General features: G+C 45.1%; 3 protein-coding genes and 1 long non-coding RNA gene across 7 annotated transcripts in view; 1 reads left to right on the plus strand and 3 right to left on the minus strand.

Moving 5' to 3' along the window:
* pak5 (p21 protein (Cdc42/Rac)-activated kinase 5) overlaps positions 1 to 1,306 on the plus strand; it is a 41,195-nt gene extending 39,889 nt beyond the window's left edge. For both annotated transcript variants that reach the window (XM_058056797.2, XM_058056798.2), the window contains 3 exons: positions 210 to 335; positions 410 to 544; positions 646 to 1,306. In XM_058056797.2, coding sequence (XP_057912780.1) covers positions 210 to 335; positions 410 to 544; positions 646 to 801 — 417 coding nt within the window. In that variant the 3' untranslated portion in view covers positions 802 to 1,306. The remainder of the gene's footprint in view (positions 1 to 209; positions 336 to 409; positions 545 to 645) is intronic.
* A 1,487-nt stretch (positions 1,307 to 2,793) lies between these two features.
* Positions 2,794 to 3,166, minus strand: LOC131107108 (uncharacterized). Its single transcript, XR_013630334.1, has 2 exons — positions 3,020 to 3,166; positions 2,794 to 2,828 (listed from the first exon to the last, which is right to left on the minus strand). It is a non-coding gene; the product is annotated as an uncharacterized LOC131107108 (long non-coding RNA).
* A 675-nt stretch (positions 3,167 to 3,841) lies between these two features.
* On the minus strand, positions 3,842 to 9,243 carry lamp5 (lysosomal associated membrane protein family member 5). The gene is made up of 6 exons (XM_058057127.2): positions 8,615 to 9,243; positions 8,204 to 8,382; positions 6,351 to 6,482; positions 5,062 to 5,158; positions 4,772 to 4,960; positions 3,842 to 4,590 (listed from the first exon to the last, which is right to left on the minus strand). Exons 1-6 carry the CDS (start codon positions 8,664 to 8,666, stop codon positions 4,412 to 4,414), a joined length of 828 nt encoding a protein of 275 aa, XP_057913110.2. The 5' UTR covers positions 8,667 to 9,243; the 3' UTR covers positions 3,842 to 4,411.
* A 769-nt stretch (positions 9,244 to 10,012) lies between these two features.
* The window catches only part of plcb4b (phospholipase C, beta 4b), a 41,137-nt gene continuing 27,802 nt past the window's right edge, over positions 10,013 to 23,347 (minus strand). For 2 of the 3 annotated variants that reach the window (XM_058057845.2, XM_058057848.2), the window contains 24 exons: positions 23,229 to 23,308; positions 23,060 to 23,144; positions 22,885 to 22,975; positions 22,712 to 22,807; positions 21,772 to 21,920; positions 21,590 to 21,685; positions 21,378 to 21,522; positions 20,988 to 21,072; positions 20,213 to 20,337; positions 19,206 to 19,257; positions 18,881 to 18,983; positions 18,637 to 18,801; positions 16,984 to 17,188; positions 16,501 to 16,589; positions 16,263 to 16,419; positions 15,861 to 15,976; positions 15,664 to 15,779; positions 15,139 to 15,214; positions 14,894 to 15,069; positions 13,819 to 13,920; positions 13,687 to 13,744; positions 13,344 to 13,430; positions 12,915 to 12,954; positions 10,013 to 11,359 (listed from right to left, as the gene is read on the minus strand). In XM_058057845.2, coding sequence (XP_057913828.2) covers positions 11,283 to 11,359; positions 12,915 to 12,954; positions 13,344 to 13,430; positions 13,687 to 13,744; positions 13,819 to 13,920; positions 14,894 to 15,069; positions 15,139 to 15,214; positions 15,664 to 15,779; positions 15,861 to 15,976; positions 16,263 to 16,419; positions 16,501 to 16,589; positions 16,984 to 17,188; positions 18,637 to 18,801; positions 18,881 to 18,983; positions 19,206 to 19,257; positions 20,213 to 20,337; positions 20,988 to 21,072; positions 21,378 to 21,522; positions 21,590 to 21,685; positions 21,772 to 21,920; positions 22,712 to 22,807; positions 22,885 to 22,975; positions 23,060 to 23,144; positions 23,229 to 23,308 — 2,571 coding nt within the window. In that variant the 3' untranslated portion in view covers positions 10,013 to 11,282. The remainder of the gene's footprint in view (positions 11,360 to 12,914; positions 12,955 to 13,343; positions 13,431 to 13,686; positions 13,745 to 13,818; positions 13,921 to 14,893; positions 15,070 to 15,138; positions 15,215 to 15,663; positions 15,780 to 15,860; positions 15,977 to 16,262; positions 16,420 to 16,500; positions 16,590 to 16,983; positions 17,189 to 18,636; positions 18,802 to 18,880; positions 18,984 to 19,205; positions 19,258 to 20,212; positions 20,338 to 20,987; positions 21,073 to 21,377; positions 21,523 to 21,589; positions 21,686 to 21,771; positions 21,921 to 22,711; positions 22,808 to 22,884; positions 22,976 to 23,059; positions 23,145 to 23,228; positions 23,309 to 23,347) is intronic. The other variant, XM_058057847.2, reaches the window with a different exon arrangement.

Below are 23,347 nucleotides of genomic sequence, written 5' to 3' on the forward strand. Positions count from 1 at the left end.
GTATGTATGTATGTATGTATGTATCACTCACACATCAGTGATGTGCGAGTAATAAATGATGTTGAGACATCAGTCATTGAAGGCTGATTAGCTGCTAATACAGCAGCTTAGCTCCTCCCTCACCATGGATCAGTACTCCTCCACCAATAGTGACCTGCTTCCTCTTTCTGTGTTTGTGTGTCTGTGTGTGTGTCTGTGTGTGTGTGCAGATCAAACTGTCAGACTTTGGCTTCTGTGCCCAAGTGTCCAAAGAAGTCCCCAAGAGGAAGTCTCTGGTGGGGACGCCATACTGGATGGCGCCTGAGGTCATCTCCCGACTACCTTATGGCACCGAGGTGACCTTCACACACGCACACACACACACACACACACACACACATACATTGCATCAGCATTGTGGTGTCTCCAGGTGGACATTTGGTCCTTGGGCATCATGGTGATTGAGATGGTGGATGGCGAGCCCCCCTACTTCAATGAGCCCCCCCTGCAGGCCATGAGGAGGATACGCGACAACCTGCCCCCCCGGCTAAAAGAGTCACACAAGGTAACTTTGTACTTTTGTGTAGACGTGCAGCGTATGATCATCATCAGCGATGATGTAAAGGTTTGATCCCAAGCATCAAACTTGCGTGTGATTGGGTCCAGGTGTCGTCGGTGCTGCGTTCCTTCCTGGACCTGATGCTGGTCCGGGAGCCTTCCCAGCGAGCCACGGCCCAGGAACTCCTCCAGCATTCCTTCCTCAAACTTTCCGGCCCGCCGTCCTGCATCGTCCCTCTCATGCGGCACTACCGCCACCGCTGACCTTTGACACTTGCACACAGCAGCCCGCCGGCGCCGCCACTTTGTAAGCGTGACGTAGAATAGACGTAGACCACAGACGAAGGAAGCCCACCACGAGGTCTGAACGGGACTCCAGGTGTTTTATGCACCTTCATGGACCCCAGCACGCCCCACCGCCTTTCCAAGACTGCAGCTGGATGCGCCATGGTGGGCGGGGCTTCCCAAGGCCGGGCGTGGCTGCAGACCACAGTGAAAATGTATTTTAGAGAAATTGTAAGATCTCCTGTATAGTTTTGATAATTTTCAGTATTTTCTGGCGTGCTTGTCATATGAGCAGTATTCCACCTTTCCTACTCTTTATAATCCACTTTTTGCTCAACAACACAAATATACTCGACCCAGAAACACACTTGGACCCAGCCCCGACGCCATAGATTATTGATGATGATGATGATGATGATGTTTCTCTATCTTTGTAGACACAACTTCCATTAAACCTTGGCCATATTTCACCTTTCATACTTTATACTCTTTATACTACATTTTGTATTCTCTCTCCATCTGTAGTGTGGCCATATCTTTTTGGCTTATATTTTTCATGTTTAAATAGCCTGATGGTTAATAATAATAATAATAAATTTAATTTATAACGCACTTTACATCAAATGAATGATCTCAAAGTGCAATAGAAGTTACAATAGAAGAATAAACGTCAACAGCAAGTGTCACAATAACACAATAAGAACATCCAAAATAAGTAGAGCAATGGAGGTGGAAATTACCAAAAATGTTAAATATGCATTAAAATAGACAAGCTATATAAAATCTTTTCTAAAAAGATATGTTTTTAATCCTTTTTTAAAACAGTCTGATGTCTGTGGCGCCCTCAGATGATCGGGGAGTCCGTTCCACAGACTTGGGGCAGCTGCACAAAAGGCGCGATCACCCATAGTTTTGAGCCTGGTCCTTGGAAGCTGGAGGAGGAGATTGAGTGGAGGTTAACGGGGACATCATCAGAAAATCCAAAGGTGACGTCATATCTTTACGTCAACATCAGCACAAACATCACAAAGTTAAGAATTCCTATATTGAACTTGTAGCATGACTTACACTATCATACGCTATCGTACACCATCCACCATACAGCATGGAGCATCACTACATAGCCTTGCTGATGGGTGCTGGTGCGACTCTGCTATACACACACACACACACACACACACACTGAGGGAATCAGATGTTTCAGCTAAAAATGTTTGGCTCATCCTCGGTGTCATGACATCACCTCCACATGGCTGCCATGAAATCTTCCTTGCATCCTCACTTTGAATAAAAAGAAGCAAAGATGGACCTCCATCACAAGCTTAAGTTGCACGGCTTCCTCCTCTTTCCTCCAAAGTCCAGCAGTCCAGCAGCCCAGCAGCCCGGAGCCAAAGAAGAGGCGGTAATTGATGAGCTCGTTTCTCCTTCCGTCCTCGGAGCCCCTTTCCCTCCCGCGGCAGCGGCGTAATGGGATATTGATTGAGGCGGACGACGAGAGGAGACACTCCGGTAAATAAATGACAGCGGCAGAATGTTTACCAACTTAAGTCTTATACTTTACTTGGCATGTTGCTTGTAGCTTACTGTTTATGTACTTTAAATATACTCCAAGTATTCAAGATTACTCCTACTGTATGTGCTCAAGAGTTTGACACATTTACAAAATCACAGGACAGAATTTAGAAAACAAGTTTCATATATTTTCAAATATTAGAAAAACAAAGCTATGAAATCAAATAATAAGTAGAGGAACTGAGAAGGAACATGTTTGGATGTCAACCTAAAAACATCATGGTCTCCAGTAAAACTTGTGTATATCCTTGTGAAAAGTGAATAGTAGTATTTTTATCTTTAGTATCTGACACCTCAAATCCTAAAAAGGTACATACAAGAACCAAAAATCAAAAATCTGTACTTCTATGAAGGGCTTGCTGATGTTGTCCATTTCTTCATGATTGTTGTCACATCTTGCATGAGGGGGTCTCGGAGGTTGGCCTGGGCATGGGCTGTGAGTGAAAAAACACAAAGAACAAAACATGAGCTCATGTTATTCGTATTCAAGGTCCACAATGATCACGCGTCACGGGGGGATTATATAACGGATAATAATCTTTGCATATGAGAAGATACACCAGCCATTAAAAGCTGCTCTTTTATCATTTGCTTTAGTTTCCTTGAATGAATGAGGAGAAAATACCTCTCATAGCATCTAGCATCTCTTTAACGTGGTCTCCTTCCAGGCTCTTGGTTTGTCTCTGAAGAGCTTTCAGGTTCTTCTGTTTGTGGGCAGCTGCTCCTCATTGGAGTTGGTCTACTGCACCACAATACATGACAACAAAGGATCAGGCTTTGACAACAATGTGATTAAGCTAACTGGAGAAGCAACACAATTAACAACTTACCAACTATCAAAGCCTTTACTGGGAAAAGACTGGATCCATCCATCCATCCATCATCAACCAACTTGAAATAATACATGGCAAATGCCATTGTGGCATCTTAACGCTGGAAAATCTTTGTTAGCTAGGCTGTCTCCTTCCGTGTTGAGACGTAGCCAACCGCACATTTTGAGTGGGGGGGGCGGGGCGTGAAATGGCGCGGTGAGCGCTAATTTAAAATTAGACGACACCCATTGGCTGCCAAATAGGAGGCGGGACCATGGACCATCCAATGAGAACGCGACATCGCAGCGAGAGCCGGAAGAGACCAGAAGCTTCGCTAACTAGCAAGATTTAGCTAGCGATTTTGAGTCGGTCTAAGCTGTGGTGCAACTTTTCTACAGTAAGATACTTTTCCTCTTACTCCCATTCCACACTTTTTAGAAAACACACTGGTAAATTGTAAAAATAAACAATACAAGACATATTATGATTCGTTGAATCATCAATCAAAGCCATTTATTGATTGAGCCGATCATGATTTCAGCCAAGCCAATATAAGACCAAATCATATAAAACATTTAAAGTGATCTTTTCAACAATAGAAAAAGAAAACAAAAAAAGCGTGAAAATAAATGATGAATTATTAAGAATAACTTTATTGACAGACAACATTTCAACTGACAAACATTTCGGAGTTGTTGTCGGAAGGTCGGTATGACCTTCATTGTGTGTCCATAAATCAGCATCGCAGGCGGATGTTTGACACCGCTCGTCTTTCATCAAGCTTGTCTCTTCATGTCGGCCACTAAATCAATAGTTCATCTGTCCTCCGACTCCTCCCGTCACTCACGTGGCCGCCACAAGGAGGAGGAGGAGGAGGAGGAAGATCAAAGAACACATAGCCCAGGAACTTTTATTTTTTAATGCATAGACTTTCTTTTCCTGTCTGGACATTTTGAAAAAAAAAGAGATATGAAAGACAACACTGCACATGTGACGAGACGTCCACCATGAACAAACAACGACAGGTGAAAGGTCAGGAAGCCAGAAAGATAAGTTGACGTGGTGTTGAAGGGGGTGTGGCTTCTGTGTGGGAGGCGTGGTCTCGGTGAGAGCAGGTTTCTTTGGAGGGTCGACGACATCCATGCAAGCAAAAATGGCAAAACGTCCACTCCCCTCACCCCGCCCCGCCCCGCCTTGCCCCCGCCCTACATGTTCTTGTACATGGAGCGGTCGCGGGGAAGTTGCGGCTGGCTGGCGGCGGTCAGCTTGAGGTGGAAGTGGTACACCGTCAGCGTGATCACGATGATCAACGCCAGGATCAGACCCAAGATCAGCGGTAGGGTCTCCTCCAGGCGCTCGCGCTGGTCCGTCATGCACTTGTAGGCTGCCATGCACGCACACACACACACACACACACACACACACACGGTGTCCATTACTGGAAAAAGAACCATGGCAAAAACGATATACTGCTACTACTACTACTACTACTACTACCAGTACCGATACCAATAATAATATAATAAGGCTTGAGGTCCAGGTTGAGCCATCATCTTCATACTCACGCTCACTGAAGACAAAGTCGGAGGTCATGTCGAAGGGTTGAATCTGGATGTCGTACATGGCCACGGTCACGCCCTTCTGGTGGTCGCTGCTGATGAGGGTGAGGGTCTGCTGGGCCGTGCACACGTACGAGCGCCCGGCTGGCGTCACCAAGGCCGACAGGCGGTGCGTGTTGGCTGTGTGCTTCCCGGCTGCGGGGGGGGAGGGGTCGGACGCAGACACGTACGTCGGTACACGGTGGGGGGGGGGGGGTGTGGGGTCGTGGGGTGGGTGAAGCGAGAGAAAGACTTACGGTTGTAGGCGTTGATGAAGTGTGTGCTTTCTGACGTGTCGTACACAAACTGAACCTTGCTGATCTTCCACACGTCCACGCCCTTCCCACGCATGTCCTGCAAGGCACCACAGATACATCCTGCTCCTCTTCTTCTACGGACGCTTGCAGCTGCTCGACTCGACTCCTTACTGTACCTTTATGTCACCAGCTCCTTGTTTACCATCATCACCTGACAGGACCCCTGGTCTGCTCCACTCTACTCTACTCTACTGGAGTGTATAGTCTACTTTACTATAGTGTCTAATGTAGTGTAGCGTAGTTTAATGTAATGTACTGTACTGTATAGTGTATACGTAGTGTATAGTATAGTGTGGTGTAGTGTAATGTAGTATGCAGTAGTGTGGTGTAGTGTAGTATAGTGTAGTGTAGTGTACTGTAGTGTAGTATAGTGTGGTGTAGTGTAGTGTAGTGTAGTGTAGTGTACTATGGCGTAGTGTGGTGTAGTGTACTGTAGTGTAGTATAGTGTAATGTGGTGTAGTGTAGTATAGTGTAATGTAGTATGCAGTAGTGTGGTGTAGTGTACTATGGTGTAGTGTGGTGTAGTGTACTGTAGTGTTATATACTGTAATGTGGTGTAGTGTAGTATAGTGTAGTGTACTATGGCGTAGTGCAGTGTAGTGTACTGTAGTGTAGTATAGTGTAATGTGGTGTAGTGTAGTATAGTGTAGTGTACTATGGCGTAGTGCAGTGTAGTGTACTGTAGTGGAGTATAGTGTGGTGTAGTATGGCGTAGTGTGGTCTAGTGTACTGTATTGTAGTATAGTGTGGTTGTAGTGCACTGTAGTGTGGTGTAGTGTACTGTAGTGTAGTATAATGTAGTGTAGTATGGCGTAGTGTAGTGTAGTGTGGTCTAGTGCACTGTAGTGTGGTTGTAGTGTACTGTAGTGTAGTATAGTGTAATGTGGTGTAGTATACTGTAGTGTAGTATAGTGTAATGTGGTGTAGTATACTGTAGTGTAGTATAGTGTAATGTGGTGTAGTATACTGTACTGTAGTATAGTGTAATGTGGTGTAGTGTGGTGAAGTGGTGTAGTGTAGTGTAGTATAGCGTGGTGTAGTGTGGCGTAGTATAGTGTAGTGTGGTGTAGTTTACTGTAGTATAGTGTAGTGTACTACAGTGTAGTGTACTGTAGCATAGTGTAGTGTAGTGTATTGTAGCATAGTGTAGTGCGGTGTGGAACACTGTAGTGTAGTGTACTGCAGTGTAGTGTGCTGTAGTATAGTATAGTGTGGTGTAGTGTAGTACCTTGGAGAAGAAGATGCGTAGCGAGTAAGCGTTGTTCTTCCAGCTAATGTGAATCTCTGACTCCGCGCCGCCACACTTGCCATCAATCTGAGCCCCACGAGGCAGCGTGAAGGACGCCTGCTCCGTGATCAGCTGTACACACGCACGCACACGCACACACACACACACACACACACACACACACACGGCGAGAGTCAAGCAGGTGCAAGGCTGCCACTTTTACTTTGGACTTGAATGAGCAGTTTTTACCCATAAAGGGAAGAGAAAATGAGTCATTCATCTTCACTCTTGAAAGGAAATTCAAACTTTGATGATGCTGACTCAGCACTTGACCCACAAACACCCCGTATCCATGCATACAAATCAACTATTATTGATCTTAAATCAGCGCCGTGATGCTTCATTCCATTTGGTAGAACATCCTCACGCCCAACACGCCTGACAGTGTGAGGGAAGAGAATCTTTCAGCAGCAGTCAAGAGGAACACACGGAAAAATGGGGAATATTAGCAAAGACAAAACAGCTTCTTAGGAATGAAAATGGACCTTTTATGATACGGAGTCAGCATTTTACACACACGCACACACACGCCAGTTTCCCCCAAAATACACTTTCAATCATCTCAAGGCGTTTTTAAAGCACAGATTTCTGGTTTTGCTAGAGATGCATATTTGACGTTTAAATGCAACTTGACGGAACAAAGAGTGGAACAGAAGCTGAAATTGGGAAAAATAAGGTTTAAACCAGGGGTCTCAAACACGCGGCCCGCGGGCCAAATGTGGCCCGCAGGACACTAATTTGAGGCCCCCGCCTTGATATGAAAGTTCAATGTTAGTGCGGCCCACGCAAGTTTGATATGGATGCTGTATGGTATCATGTACCCAGAAAAAATTATTACCTTTGATTCATGTTCATGTTAAAGGTTAAATAACTGTTAATAGTTATCCTCCCTATCCGTGTGGAAGTGGTAAGTTTTTGGCTTGTTAAGTTTAAAGGAAATAACTTGGAGGCTACTGTTTAGGTCGCTAGCTCTCTAGTTTGCGAGTTAGCATGTGTCTCAAGACCCTGCAGTTGCGCAATATGTTGTAAATAAAAAGAGTATAAATGTGACTATAGTCGTGTTTTGTCATGTCTACAGGGCTCTAATAATGCTTTGTTCATTTTAATCTTATTTTGTGCAGAAAAATAAAAATGAAGATATTTGAGAACAGTGGAATGTTTTATCAGAGCTTTGGTATATTTTTCTGTTTTTAATAAATGCGTTTTTTTTTTTTTTTTTGAAAAACCTGATGCGGCCCAGCCTCGCCCAGACCCTAGCTCCAGTGGCCCCCAGGTAAATTGAGTTTGAGACCCCTGGTTTAAACTGTTTCCTGTTGTGCTAGCAAGAGTTGAATCCGCATTGATGGGAATGAAACGTGAATGCTTTTAGAATGCAGAGTCAGCATTCCCCTTCCATTCACGCACCCGCCGTCTCACTTGGACGATGACAAACCAGCGGACATTTGACATTTGACCCCAACTGCAGGAAGGCACCTGACCCAACATGTACGGTCATTATTATTCCTATTATAAGTGAAGATGACATTAGCATTAGCTTTAGCTTTAGACTAAGACGACACGTCTGCACAGTCAGCATTTTACGCATGAACGCGCAGCCTCCAATGAATGAATTTTAATCAACTTTTCACCATCAATGACGTAATTGTGACCACGTGTGGCTCACATGATGATTGACACGACTCAAATAAAAAATGGAAAAGAAGCACGGAGCATTCATTGAAGCCCAACTTGACTTTTACGCACGAGCATCCATTGACCCTTCGAGGGAGGGGGGTGGGGGGGGGGAAACTTACGTCAATCCGATTGAGCGCGAGCACGTCGTACGGCACGAGGAATTTCACGGCGAACTCCACCATAAGACACGTGGTTCCGTTCTCCCTGACGGCAAAGATGGCACGGTCCGGATTGTTGGACAGCCCGGACAAGTTCTCGCCCTCCTGCTCGGCCAGGACCGCGGACAGAACCAGCACACCTGCACGAGAGAGGGAGGGGGCGGGGGGGGGGTGAGGGGGGTGTCACTCTGCTCCGCAAAAGACGCGCAGTCAGCACAAATCTTTCCAAAAAAGAAAAGTCCCCATCTTTTTTTTTTTTTTTTTTGGAAGTGGAAAAGTGATGATGACACACGCACACGCACACGCACTGCAGTGTGGAGTCACGACACACGCACACGCACATACTGTACACACACGCGCGCACCTACGTACCCAGCAGCAGGAGCCGGGAGCTCTCCGTGGTGCTGAAAGCTACTCGACTCATCTTCAGCACTTTCCCCCCCGCTGGAGGAGCGGATCAGGACCGAGTGGATCCACCTGAGCGCAGCAGAAACAAGACCAGGAAAGAGGAGAGCAGAAGGGGAGGAGAGGAGGGAGGAAAGGGGGAGGAGAGAGAGAGGAAGCGAGAGAGGGAGGGAGGATGGATGTCTCCACTCGGCGCGCACTCAAAATTCCACGCAAATGCACCAAAAAGTCCACTTCACCCAAGTCCTGGTTGGCCTCCAGACTGGGGTCCCAAGGTCCAAGCAACAAATCCTTCTTTTCTTCTTCAGCTGCCCAAATCACAGCGTGCGCGTCACTGGATATCCGCGTGCGTGATTCCCCGCAGTGGCTCCCGATGAAAGGTGGAGCTCATGCTGCTGCAGGTTCTGCTTGGAAGTGAAGCGTGACGGGAGCCCCCCCCGCACCCCCTCCCCACGCACGGCAAAGCAACGAAAGCGAACCTCATCTTTTATTCGCTACTTTTGCAGAAGTAAAGCAAAAAAAGTCAGATTTCTGAATGAGTTTCTTTTTCTCGTATTCACATTTTACAACTAATCCGGAATTGGTAAAGAACCCCCCCCCCCCCCCCCACCAAGGAGGAATAAATTCAACGTGAAGCAAGTGTAAAACCCGAGGAATACAAAAAGAGAAAAGGAAAAGCAACTCTTCTGCTTTGGTTTCCTACTGCAGGTTGCAAAAGGAGCTGCATCAGGCGCGTGCACTGATGTCAACGTGACCCCTCCCCCTTTGAGGAACACTGCAGAACCCGACAGAAGCAGCTCATTTCTCCTCAGTTGCGTGCATCTGCAACTGTAGCCACACTGACATCTGTGGCCTTCAAAACTTCTTCATGACTTTCAGCTTCATTGGTCATGTTCTGGTTTCTTGTTGGAAATATTTATAGACATATTTTTTTTAATTTTTCTAGTATTTTTCTTGTATTTTTCTTGTATTTTTTCCATACACGTCTGAGAAGTTTTAAGGAGACAAAACAGGATGTTTGGAGCAAGCTGCTGCCACCGCAGAAGATGTTTCTGTTCCAGGTTGGATGCATTGAGGAACCTTTCCATGTGTTGGAGCAAAGATGGTGCTTTCTGGCATGTTTGGGACAACAACTGCGTGGAAATGCAGCCTTTTTCCTTCCACAAGAAAGCTTCTCCAAGAAGATAAAGGAAGGAAGTTGCTAATCCTCACTTGTCAACTTCTTTTTACACTTCAAAGTGAAGACATTTACTTCAAACCTTGCCTGTACATTCAATAAAGGTTGCATGATGGCCACAGTTTGACCCTGGAACAGATTAATTACATTTGTGAAGGTAAGACCACACAAGATGGGCAGGCGAGATGTTCCCATGTTCCACCTTGGTTTATTGGTACACAGACTATAAAACAGTATTAAAGGAGCTGGCTAGCCTCCCTTGCTAGGAGTTACAAGAAGAATAGAAATAGAAAATAAGAACATGCACGGTTGGTTGGCGAGCTAGCGTCAAAATGAGAGCAAAGGAGGAGAATTGAGCAAAAAAAAACTGTGTGTGGAGCCACTAGAAAGACAGGAAGTGCAAAGAGAACAGCCTCCAACAATCTTTAGAACTACAACATATCTAATATATATATATTTATATATATGTTCATGTATTTATATATGTATATCTTTATATAAATAAGCCTTTACTGTTGGCATTTGATGGCAAAACAACATGACAAAGTGGAATAAACATCCTAAGAAGTGTAAATAAAGCCGTGGAGTAAAAGCACTTTAAAAAAAGTCATTGTAGTCGTCAGCTGCGTGTGTGTGTTTTTTTTTGGGGGGGGGGGGGTAAATAAAAGTGACTGTTTCTTTGTGTGGTTGTATTTGCTTGTGGATGCTCAGTTGCCGTAGCAACCTGCTTACATTGTGTTAAAAAGCAGCTGTGTGTGTGTGCGAGTCAGTAGTCTTCTTTTGGCCCAAAAAAGTGACAAATGGGAGGACGTTGATGAAGGAAGCATTTGGGCGGCCATTTTTGTAGTTTTTCAGCATCAACCTTGCCTGACATGTCTTTATTGTTAATGTAATGTCATCTAAGGGCTGATTTTGGTGACATAAATGAATAAAATGTGTTAAAATGATATAATATGTAAAAAGGCGCATGATATATTACATAGTACGAATATGAAATATGACACGTGAAGAGCCTCTTCTTCTGTGAAAATTGTTGCAACCACAAACCCCCCCCGCGACCCCCGCCCCGCTGGCCACCTGGGCTGTTATATTTCTGCCAAATACACCACATGGTGGCGCTGTTATTAAAGCCCAGAAGCTGCGTGGCAACCAAACTTGGTACGCACCTTCAGGGGACACTGTGGGGCAAATTTCAGTAAGATGAGGTGAAAAACATGGCTGCCATCAAACAAAACATTGAACTAATTGTCCAAAACCTGCTGGATGCTGACCCCCAGGGGGCGCCATGTGGAGAAAAAGAAGATGGTGAAGGCGTGCTCCCTTCCTGGCGGGTCTGCGATGACGGCTGAGTGGTACAAAGCCAGTACACGTACGCGTGTGCATGATGGGGGCGTGGGCTGAGTTACCGGTAGACACGGCGTGGGGGGCGGGGCTACAGCATGTTTTGCGTGAGGACAGTCAAGCGCTCACACCACCGTGGTGGGTCTGCGCTCCATCTCCTCCTCCAGCTTGGCCATCTGCTGCAGGTCCTTGGCCTGCAAACACACACACACACGCCAATCAACATGTAGCCCCGCCCCCCAGCACTCCTGGTAGAAGTCATTGACACGAAAAGGCGGGGCGGTTGACAGGGCGCCTTCCTCAACTTCCTGTAATCAGGCTGCTTCTGCTGACTATCTTTCAGAATAAAACACTTTCAGAATAAAATTGGATGTACTGTACATGATATGGATTTTTTTTGGCCGTTGGCATCAACAGCTGTGGCTGTAGGCGACCTCCTGGGATATTTTTTCATATCTAAAGTCCAGTCATCCTTCACGGCGGAGTGGAAAGGCAACTATAGGGATGTTACTTCAAGTCTAGAGGACTCCAATCATCTTAAAAAGCGTATCAGTGTGTTTTCTATGCCAAAATACATTTATGAATATTCAACCCTACTTCAGGGTTGACACTACAACACTGGTTCTGCTGTTGATTATATGCTGTGTTCATACACTACAACATTGCTTCTGTTGTTGATTATATGCTGTGCTCATACACTACAACATTGGTTCTGTTGTTGATTATATGCTGTGTTCATACACTACAACATTGCTTCTGTTGTTGATTATATGCTGTGCTCATACACTACAACATTGGTTCTGTTGTTGATTATATGCTGTGTTCATACACTACAACATTGCTTCTGTTGTTGATTATATGCTGTGTTCATATACTACAAAATTGGTTCTGTTGATTATATGCTGTGTTCATACACTACAACATTGGTTCTGTTGTTGATGATATGCTGTGTTCATACACTACAACATTGGTTCTGTTGTTGATGATATGCTGTGTTCAAACACTACAACATTGGTTCTGTTGTTGATGATATGCTGTGTTCATACACTACAACATTGGTTCTGTTGTTGATTATATGCTGTGTTCATACACTACAACATTGGTTCTGTTGTTGATGATATGCTGTGTTCATACACTACAGCATTGGTTCTGTTGTTGATGATATGCTGTGTTCATACACTACAACATTGGTTCTGTTGTTGATGATATGCTGTGTTCATACACTACAACATTGGTTCTGTTGTTGATATGCTGTGTTCATACACTACAACATTGGTTCTGTTGTTGATGATATGCTGTGTTCATACACTACAACATTGGTTCTGTTGTTGATTATATGCTGTGTTCATACACTACAACATTGGTTCTGCTGTTGATTATATGCTGTGTTCATACACTACAACGTTGGTTCTGTTGTTGATGATATGCTGTGTTCATACACTACAACACTGGTTCTGTTGCTGAGTGCTATTTTTCGTTTTCTCATGCACTCCAAATCTAAGGTGACTATAGGGGTGTTATTTCATGTCTTGAGGGCTCTAATGATGTTTTAAGTGTTATGTAGTGTAGTAATATTTTCTACTCTACTTCAATTGGAAAGAGTGTGTATGCCCCCCCACACACACATCCTATGATACAGCAGATGTTGAAGTGAAAAATGATGGTGGTTGAAAGTAGCCAATGCTAAAGTTAGCATCTTTAACAGAGATGCTAACCTTGAAGTGAGGATGAGGATGATGACGGTCTTACCTGCAAGCTTTTGTTTGTTTGCATGGTGGGATGTCAAAAGCTGTGCCAGGGGAAGCAAATCATATTCACAAATTAAATCATATCAATACACGCACTGTATACTCTACATGCGTACTCTGCATGTACTCACATGTACACACTCCCTACAATACACACAAACATGGAGAAACAAACCAATCGTATACACACATCATGCGGTATTCACGTGTACTTATGTAGAGCATAGGCATGTGTGTATAGTATGTGTAGTTATACACACATCATGCAGTATTCACGTGTACTTATGTAGAGCATAGGCATGTGTGTATAGAATGTGTAGTTATACACACATCGTGCAGTATTCACGTGTACTTATGTAGAGCATAGGTATAGCATGTGTAGTCATACACACACACAATGCAGTACTCCTGTGTACTTATGTAGAGGTACCTGCTGATTGAACTTGTCCAGTTTGTCCACCTGCTCTCTCTGGTTTTTCTCCAGCTGTTCCATCTCCTTCTGGTGCTTCATGGCCAGCTGCACATGGACATATACAGACATACTATATATATATATATATATATACATACATATGGATATACATACACACACATATATATAATATACATATATATACAGTACATAGAGTGTATATATAGTGTATTAGTATCAACCATGGAGTGTAGTCATTGGAGTGAGTATTGTGTAGATGGATGTAGTTGTGTGTGTTTCTGTGTGTGTGTGTGGGGGGGGGGGTAATAATAAAGAAATAATAATAAAGAAGAGCACCCACTCTCTTCCTCTCATCCATGAACTTCTTGGTGTTGCTGCTGTTCAACTCTCGCACTCTCCTGGAGGACGACAACAAAACCAATCATGCAATACGTACATCAGCAACGTGTGCGTGTGCGTGTGCGTGTGCTACCTTTCTCTCTCCGCCTTGTTTTTGATGCTCTTGTCCTGACTGATGGCTTTGCTGTTCTCCATGGACATCTTGGCCTGATTGGCTCGCATCTCTTTACTCTGCCTGCATGACACAACACAACACATTATTATGTATCATCATTTAACATCATATGACAAGCATTTCATTACTAAAAACTAAGACAGAAATTTTATTTAAATATGGAATAGATGGAGATGGATGGAATAGATCCCGCAGGCCCCCACCTTGATATGAAAGTTTAATGTTAGTGCGGCCCGCGCAAGTTTGATATGGATGTAATTATTACATTTGATTAATGTTCATGTTAAAGGTTAAATAACTGTTAATAGTTATCCTCCCTATCCGTGTGGAAGTGGTAAGTTTTTGGCTATTCAAGTTTAAAGGAAATAACTTGAAGGCTACCGTTTAGGTCGCTAGCTCTCTAGTTTGCGAGTTAGCATGTGTCTCAAGACCCTGCAGTTGCGCAATATGTTGTAAATAAAAAGAGTATAAATGTGACTATAGTCGTGTTTTGTCATGTCTACAGGGCTCTAATAATGCTTTGTTCATTTTAATCTGAAAAAAATTATTTGTCTACCCACCAACTATATGTGGTTTCTTAAGTTTTTATTATTTGCCGTTTTATTATTATTATTATATTTATTTATTACTGATTGATTTTCTTTATTCTTGATTTGTTTATTTATTTTTCATCTTATTTTGTGCAGAAAAATAAAAATTAAGTAGAAAAATTATTGTAGAAAATCGGAACCAAAGCACTGAAAGAGTTTGCATATTTTTCTGTTTTTAATAAATGCGTTTTTTTTTTTTTTTTTTTAACCTGATGCGGCCCAGCCTTGCCCAGACCCGAGCTCCAGTGGCCCCCCAGGTAAATTGAGTTTGAGACCCCTGGTGTAGAAAGTACAGCCACAGCACCCCCGCTGGTGGCAGCCAAGCAATGCGCCCATTTGCCTCAACGTGTGGCTGCCTCGGCGGCCAACCTTTAGTGATCAATAAATAAAGGCATTGATTTTCATGGCTGTTTGGAAGAGGAAAAATATAAGGAGGTTCCCACCGCTCGTGGATGACCTTGAGCTGTCCGGTCTGCTGCTCCTGGACGCCGCTCAGCAGCTTCTTCAGGCTTTCGCACTGCTGAGTCACGTGGTTGTCCTTCATCTCCTGCTCCTCGTTGCCGTGGCTGCCGATCAGCTCCGACCACTCCTTGGTGTGCTGCGCCGTCATGTCCTTCACCTGCACGCCACAAAGTGCAGCCCGCTCACAACGCCACTCTATCTGCGGACGTCAGACGGAGGGACGCACCTTGGCCTTGTGATCAGACACCAGCGTCTGGATCTTATCTTCTGTCTCCTTCTTCAGGTCTTGGCAGTTGTTTTCCCTAAAATTACAAATATGTCGAGAAATATAGATTACTCACACGCGCCGCTACTCTTCATTACGCAATCAACACATTCATGCTAACGCTAAGCTTTTCATTCTCACTCCAACACCCATACCACATTCATGCATATGTTCGTAAACATTGGACATTGAATGCAACTTGGATCCAAAACAAAACAAATTCTCGATACCCGACCACCCCCCATCCAGCTCCACCGGGAGGACCCCAAGGCGTTCCCAGCCCGGCTGTGAGACATAATCCCTCCAGCGTGTCCTAGGTCTGCCCCGGGCCTTCTCCCGGTGGGTGTGCCCAGAACACCTCCCCAGGGACCTCACTGTTGGACCACCTGGTATTCTTCTTTTCTTCTCATGGACTTCTTTTGAAGATGTAATATTCTAAGTGTATAGCGTATATTATCAGATGTGGAGACATGATGGGCTCCTCACCCTCGTTTCTTCATGGCTTTGTCCAGCAGCTTCTCCAGGATGGTCTTCTCCTTGTCGTGTGCAGACACCATCTTGTCCACCTGCGTGCAGTGCGCCTTCTGCATGATGTTTTGATCCTGCAGCCCAGAAGAAATAAGAAGAAACATTCGTCTGCGACGTAGCCACAAGCAGGAGGAGCCATCTTTGCACAAAGTCACCTTAGAGTGTTTCTTCTTCAAGGCGCTCAGCTCCTTCTGCTGCTTCTTCATCAGTTTCAGGTACGTCTTCATTTGCTTCAGGTCATCGATGCTCACATTGGGGACCAGCGTGTTATCTGAAAAACACCATCAATACACACGTCAATTTTATTAGTAAGAGCATGATCAAATCCCAGTGCTATGCGGTATTGTGGTCACCAGGTGGCAGTAATGGTAAGACGTTAGCATACATGTCTTGCGTAGCTTGCATGTCCCACACCATAGCAAAAAAAAAAAAAGTTATCCTCCCATCTGGTGTGGAAGTGGTAACCTTTTTGCTTAAGTTGAGGAGAAATTAACTTGAGGCTAACTGGTTAGCTGGCAGGCACAAACGTTGTAATATGGTCTAAACAAAGGGCGCACCCTTCTTGGTCTCTGCTGTGTTGTTCTGGGCGGCGTTGGAGGTCTGCGCCATGTCGGAGCTGGTCTGAGGCGTGACGTTGGCCTTCACCGTGTCCCCTTTGCCTTTTCCCTTCTTGTCGTTCTTGGAGCTTCCGCTGGGAACGTCCGCAATGTCGTTCTGAAGGAGGAGGAGACGCATGAGCTCCCTAAGAATCCCCCGCCCAGCGGATGCTAGCTTCATGGAACGCTGGAAGAGTACCGTGTCGATGCCGAGCGCTTTCATCTGGTCAGCTCTCTTCTCCGCGATTGTCAGAAACTTCTTTGGGTCTGAGAGAGCGTCCACGATGGCTGCAACACATCCACGCTTTCATTAAAGCACAACAGTTTTCCACTAGGCCTCCAATGGAAGCGTCAGCGAGGAACCATCGTTAGCATTAGAGGACAGCATCCTAATTACTCAATCAGCAAAAAGCCCCAAGGAGGATGGGATGTGGCTAACGACTGGAGTCACAGATATTTCCTGGACTCCAACCCTTTGGCTTGATTTCATGTCCTCGCCATTTGCTCTGCTTTAAAGCTTCTATGGCCGTCATCATCATTTGTCATGAGTGCCCGAGGCGGCCAGCGAAAGAAAGACAAACGAGGATGCAGACGCCACTTTGTTACCACGAGTGGAAGGAGTCGGCGCCGTGAAAAACAGAAACAACTAAAACAAAATGGAGATCAGGTTAGTTTTGCTCACCGCCGAAGCCGTCGGGCACGTAGGTCTTGAGGATGATCTGGCAGAAAATGGTGGGCAAGGAGAGGGGCTTGTTGCCCTCGTTCCTCAGCGAGATGTGACGGTAGCCGGCCTGCAGGCCGTCCAAGGGCAGGATGCGCTGGCCAATCAGCTTGTTGTTGTCATCGTACACGGCCAGGCGGAGCACCGCCAGGTCCGGCAGGATCACCTAGGTGGGACAGCAAAGCATATGAGGCAGACCTGGACCTGGTCCTTCAGAGACGATGATGTCTAATGCTAACCCTGTGGAACAGATAACAATGCTAGAATGCTCACCAGAGATGAATGAGTGGAATTGGTCGTGTGTGTGTGTGCACGCACAAGGTGAGCTTCTGAAGGTGTTTGTGTCGGAGTGTAAGCACGTGTGACAAAAGAGATCTTGCCAGCAGCTAGTGATGCTCCTGTGTGTGTGTGTGTGTGTGTCGTGTAGTGTTGTGATTGATGGTGTGTGTTAAGGAGTGGGGAGTCACAGTCATGGCTGAGAGACTTCTCATTCTGCTGAGAACAGCAGTGTTATACACATGCACGCACACGTGCACGGACACCCTGGCTTGTGCTATCAAGTACTACATCTTTGAAATACACAAGATATTGCCTGCCGATGAGCATGTATTTAACAGCTATTGGTTACCTTTACACATACATCAATAATAATATCACATATGTAATAATATAATTGACTCAACTTTACATGTGATATATTCTGTTCAATACTTGTTACATTTACAAAATATCAGTATCAAATATTCACTTATATGAGAAAATATTTGTTTTCTCAAAATGAAAACAAATGGACCTCATTCTTAAATCAATAACGTTTTGAGGTGTTTGCAATACATGAAAGTGCATTTTCAAATAAAGTAATAAATAAATATAATAATAATAATAAAACGGCAAATAATAAAAACTTAAGAAACCACATATAGTTGGTGGGTAGACAAATTATTTTTTTCAGATTAAAATGAACAAAGCATTATTAGAGCCATGTAACATGACAAAACACGACTATAGTCACATTTATACTCTTTTTATTTACAACATATTGCGCAACTGCAGGGTCTCGAGACACATGCTAACTTGCAAACTAGAGAGCTAGCGACCTAAACGGTAGCCTTCAAGTTATTTCCTTTAAACTTAAATAGCCAAAAACTTACCACTTCCACACGGATAGGGAGGATAACTATTAACAGTTATTTAACCTTTAACATGAACATTAATCAAACGTAATAATTTTTTCTGGGTACATGATACCATACAGCATCCATATCAAACTTGCGCGGGCCGCACTAACATTAAACTTTCATATCAAGGCGGGGGCCTCAAACTAGTGTCCTGCGGGCCGCATGTTTGAGACCCCTGATGTAGAGTGTTACAGTATGGTGTAGGAAAGTATGATGTATGTATGTTAGCATTTGGTTCCAGTCATCATCAAACACCGACTTGTATGGGCAACATGGCCATTGACCTATTCATATTCATATAGTGTGCTCAGTTATGGAAGAAAAGTCCTCCTTTCAATGCAAAGTAATTCTAATACATGAAATTGCACACATTACACATACTAATATTTCATTTTACAATGAAAGTCAGCTGACGTTAGAGTCCAGCGCTGCCTACCTTCCTGAAGACGAAGGGCTCCTCGTTGTAGGCGGGGTTGAGGCCGTTGTTCATGACCATGCGCGTGCGGAACTCTTTGCGGATGGTGTCGGTCGGAAGGCCGTACATGTCCACCTCCACATACGTGCCGATCTTCTTGTCGGACAGGAACTGGCCCGAGAACACCTGCGGTGGGAAGATAAAGGGAGGCTGAGCCACTTGGGAAAGGAAGAAGAGATCATCAAGGTGAGAAAGAATGTTTGACCTGGACACTGCAGGTGGCCGCGATGACGCCATCTACAGGCGTCTCGGAAAAAGGGTCAAACATCCGGTCGGAGCGCCGCATGAAGTCGGGCTTCTGCAGATACCTTCAGCACAATCAGTCAGAACTTTACATCAGCATACGGCCCCTATGCATTTACATCCAAATGACTGGATCTTTCCTCATAACATTACCACCTTATTCTGCTTATATTGCAACATTTCATTTTCTCATTTTATTCTTCTAAAATGGCTGCCGATTGTTCTATTTTTGCTGTTTTTTTCAGGAGTAAGAGAAGCAGTCGTATGTATGGAGGGCGCTCTCTTACCCGCATGAGCCGTTGTATTCAAACTTGCCCTGGTTCAACTGCATGGCCAGGTCTGAAAAATACACACAAATCAAATGATCGAAAAACCCTTCCACCCCCCCCCCCAGCTTCCGTGTACGCAGCTGCTAGAGAGAGCGCCATATGCTCAACCCTGCAGCCTCTTGCTCATGGGCATGCGGGCACAGGGCAACAGCTGCTTTCCAACAGGCTGCATGCACGACTCCCTCACGCAGACAGGGCACGTACGGGCCGCACTTGAAAAGCACCACACTCGGAACGCCTCTAATTCCGTTCAGGGTCACTTCAGAGTACGTGGCAAACGTCCTCATCCACAATGCCGAGCCCAATTCCTTGTATTCCTGAAAATAATTCTTTTTACTTACTCGGTCTGCCAAGATACGAGACCTGGCATGCTAACCATGAAATCAATAACTGAATTAATGACAACCACTGAAGATGAAGTGGCTGATCAATACATGGCAATGTGCCTGCGTGTCTGCCAGGAAGAGAGTTCATGCGCCTTTCATGCATAGAACAACGGCATGAACAGAGTGAGCCCTTTCGTCAGTCATACAGTGCGGATGGGGGTAGGCGGGGCCAGAAGAGTGTCACAGTGTAGAGTAGAAATGGGTAGGTTATAATATATTGTCATGGATTATTTGACTGTACTATTATCTCATTCCCAAAAAGAGAAATATTGATCCAATAGGACATCTTTGTGATTGGAATTCTTAAAGGACGGTCTCCACACATGTGCTTGGCTTTTGGGACGCCAAACATGAGAAAACAAAAAGGACAAATACGATGGCCACAATTCCAGCCTGGACCACATGAGCTTCTAAGCTTCTAGAGCTTTGAAATCAGGCCTCACATCACCGTGCTCCGACACCTCCTCACGTTGACAACTGACACCGTTACCCTCATTCATCCATCCCGTGTAGACACAGCATAGATATCTGCAGCGTGTGTGTGTGTGTGTGTGTGGTCCACGTTGCGTGATGCGGTACCTGGGGTCTGGAAGTTGAGCGAGACCATCTGGCAGCCCGCGTTCCAGAAGATCTGAGGCATGTAATTACTGGAGTCCACTCGGCCTCCTTTGGGGTAGATACGGCTCATCTGACGCTTGTTGTAGCTGCACTGATGCTGAGGAAAAATGACAGCAAAGACACACAGAGCATGCATGCATGTGTGTGTGCGCGTGTGTGCACGTGTGTGTGTGCATCAGATGGACGACAGGACTATTTTTAGTGTGAACAGCTTGGGTCGAGCAGTCCCACTGGAGGAGGAGGAGGTAAAATGGCGTACAGTGGATCCCCACACATTCGCCAGCCCACAAACTGACTAATTTCTGTCATTTCTGTGTTTATAAACACATCTAAGTTGCTCATTCTTTACACATGCAAGATAGTAATCCCTCCATCATGGCGGTTCATTGCTTCGAGACCAGACCTTAAGTTCATTTCCACAAATACAAATACCACAGAAAACTTTCTAAATTTTTCTTAACATTATTAGAGCCCTCCAGAGATGAAATAACACCCCTATAGTCACCTTTACACTCCTTTTACCCAATATAGTAAACATAAGACAGAATGTATCAGTCTTTTCCTTCATGCTTAATGACTAATAACAGGCTGTAGTCAACCACGGAAGATTGATCGACGGAGGGAGGGGCCACCAAAAGTCTTGCTGGTGACACCTCCGATGCTAATATTACATGTCTTCATATCCAAGTCAAGCAACAAGTGAAACACGTTTAGGGGAGCCCAACCAAAAGGATACTTGACAAACTCGATGGCGTTAGTCTTCAGGTAGCCGAGGCCCACCGACTCATTGAAAGATGACATGTTGTGGTGGATGTTTTTGTCTGGAGAAGATGACAAGGTCAAGATCATTCATACAAAAGGTTGAAGAATGGTAAGAATGTACTGGTGGATCTGAAGGAGCTTTGAAGTAGAGGTTCCAAATGCATAAAGAAGAAATGAGAGGGAATAGGTGCAGATGGTGGAAGATGCAGAAAGCTTTGTGTGCGGGTTATGTTGTGGTCATGTGTGGATCCTTAGGAGCCAATACAAAGGGCTGAAAAGGAGCATCTCTGAAGACCACAGCTGAGACCTAGCATCCCAGAAGAGTGACGTGTTCTCTTTTGAGTGCCAGTCAAAGCACGCTCACCCTCGGCCACATCGAAACTCTGGAACTTGACGGGCTGTGCGTAGTTGACCATGGCGGACAGGTAAGGGTGGATGTTGGTGGTGGCGCCCACGTACGTGTACTGAGCGATGAGAGCCTCCTCCAAGTCCTCTGAGCCCTCACCACCCTGACCAGACACATTTTAGGATTAGATTAAGATTAAGATTCCATCCAGATATGATGCTGCTTGCAACCTTCTTGTTGTTGTCTGGGTCGGACGCCTCTGAGATATCTGTGGCATCTGCTGCTTCTGTAGCTTCTGACAGATCAGCTGCATCATCTTCAGGCACCTGGACCAACAGATAGAGACAACGCCGTGTTAAAAGGTGTCTGATATCCATGTTGGACGTAGTAGCTGGCTCAGATGGCCGCGGACCTTCTTGACGCTGTTGCTACGCTCCTCGTCCTTCTTGGCGTTCACAGCGTTTGACTGCGTATCACCGGTGGCTTCTTTTTCGCTGTTCGCCTCAGACAAGCTGCTGGGCGCCTCTGATGTCACATCCTTCTCCTCTGCCTCCTTTTCTCCTACACGCACAACGAGACGGCATCAGCAAGACAAAAAGCACTTGTCAACGTGCATCCCAGGAGAGGAGATGAGGGCAGGGACATAGTGGGGTCCCCTCTCGGGTCCCCAAGGAACTGTCTTTGCAGCTCAATCTATGCTTTGTTATTTGCTGATGTTTGCTTTGTTTTTGACACGTGCTCAAAAATCATAAAATATGTTCCAAGGTCAACCAGACATCCGGGCCAAATGTCCCACCCTTTCCGGTTCCTAGTGGACTAAACAGTCTACTCCCAAATGTACACACACAACATAGCAGGTCAATCATTGTTTTCTACTTTTTCTATGTTCTATGTCAATATTTGTTATGATTTTTATCCATTTGAATGCCAACTATGTCACTGTTATTGCTTGGAAAATCAAAGTCAGAGGTTTTTTTCCACGTAAAAGGCAGGGACTCTATGTCAAAGAAATGCTTTCTTTTCCTTGCACATCATCCATAATCTTTTTCTGTGTTCTAAAGATATACAAGTAGGTAAAAAGAGGCAGCTAATGAACACACCGCAAAAAGTCCATCATGTGAGCTGCAGATGAAGGGCATTGTTAGTATTCTTCTTAGGAACATTGTTACGCCCAAGAACTAACTTCCTGGCGTAGTGACACCTGGCCACACCACAGCGGCTAGCTACTAGCGTCTAGTTTCAACACACACTAGCTCCCAATGCCTCATGCCGCTAGCCAAAGGTAACGCTACATGTTTTGAGTGTATGCAAGTTTTATAGATGAGAGCCCTGATCCACCAAACCCATCTGACCGTTCTCTGTGTCGTCCTCGTTCTCCTCTCCCATGATGATGGCCGTGGTGTTGGTTTCGCCTGCCTCCATGTGCTTCTTGAAGGCCTCAAGCTGCTCTGTGTGACATGAACATATTCCACGTAAGTCGGCTTCTTGGAGGACGGGCAGCGTAGAGGCTGAGCCGCTTGCTTACTTTGTTCCACTTCGGGTTTCAAGCGTTTGTTTTTGATGAGGATCTTACGCCTGAGGTCGTTTGGAGAAGGAAGAGGGCGTCCGGATTCAATCTGAACGAGGAAAAAGTTGAAATTTATAAGTGGCAAAAGAGGTCAAACAGAGGAAAGCAAAGGACAGGGCATAAGAGAAGTTACCGGGAAGTTCTCCAAGGGTTGTTTCAGGAGGAAGTCCCCAAAGATCTCCTCACAATACTTGGCCATCTTGTACTGTTGTGGTTTACTGGGGTGGGGGTGCAAGGCATGAGCTAGCGTCAACAGCATGCATGTACTGCACCTCCAACTCAAAACTTGGACCGGAACGTACCTGCAGTGATTTTCAAAAGATAAAATAACAGGAAACTCCGATGTGACGAACGCCGTCTCTTTGATGGCTTGGATGACGTCCTGTGAGAGAACATGATTCTTTCAGAGAGACCCGGGAGG

This window comes from Doryrhamphus excisus, linkage group LG19 (assembly GCF_037039965.1).
Source record: "Doryrhamphus excisus strain RoL-2023G ecotype Guam linkage group LG19, RoL_Dexc_Guam_v1.1, whole genome shotgun sequence".
Taxonomy (NCBI): domain Eukaryota; kingdom Metazoa; phylum Chordata; class Actinopteri; order Syngnathiformes; family Syngnathidae; genus Doryrhamphus; species Doryrhamphus excisus.

Excerpts from the sequence above, each read along its gene's own strand:
- lamp5 (XM_058057127.2), bottom strand. The coding sequence starts at position 8,666 with ATGAGTCGAGTAGCTTTCAGCACCACGGAGAGCTCCCGGCTCCTGCTG. Across the intron at positions 6,483-8,203 it reads TCGCGCTCAATCGGATTGAC|CTGATCACGGAGCAGGCGTC; the intron begins GTAAGTTTCCCC and ends GCGTGTGTACAG. Across the intron at positions 4,961-5,061 it reads CTTCATCAACGCCTACAACC|CCGGGAAGCACACAGCCAAC; the intron begins GTAAGTCTTTCT and ends CCCCCCCCGCAG.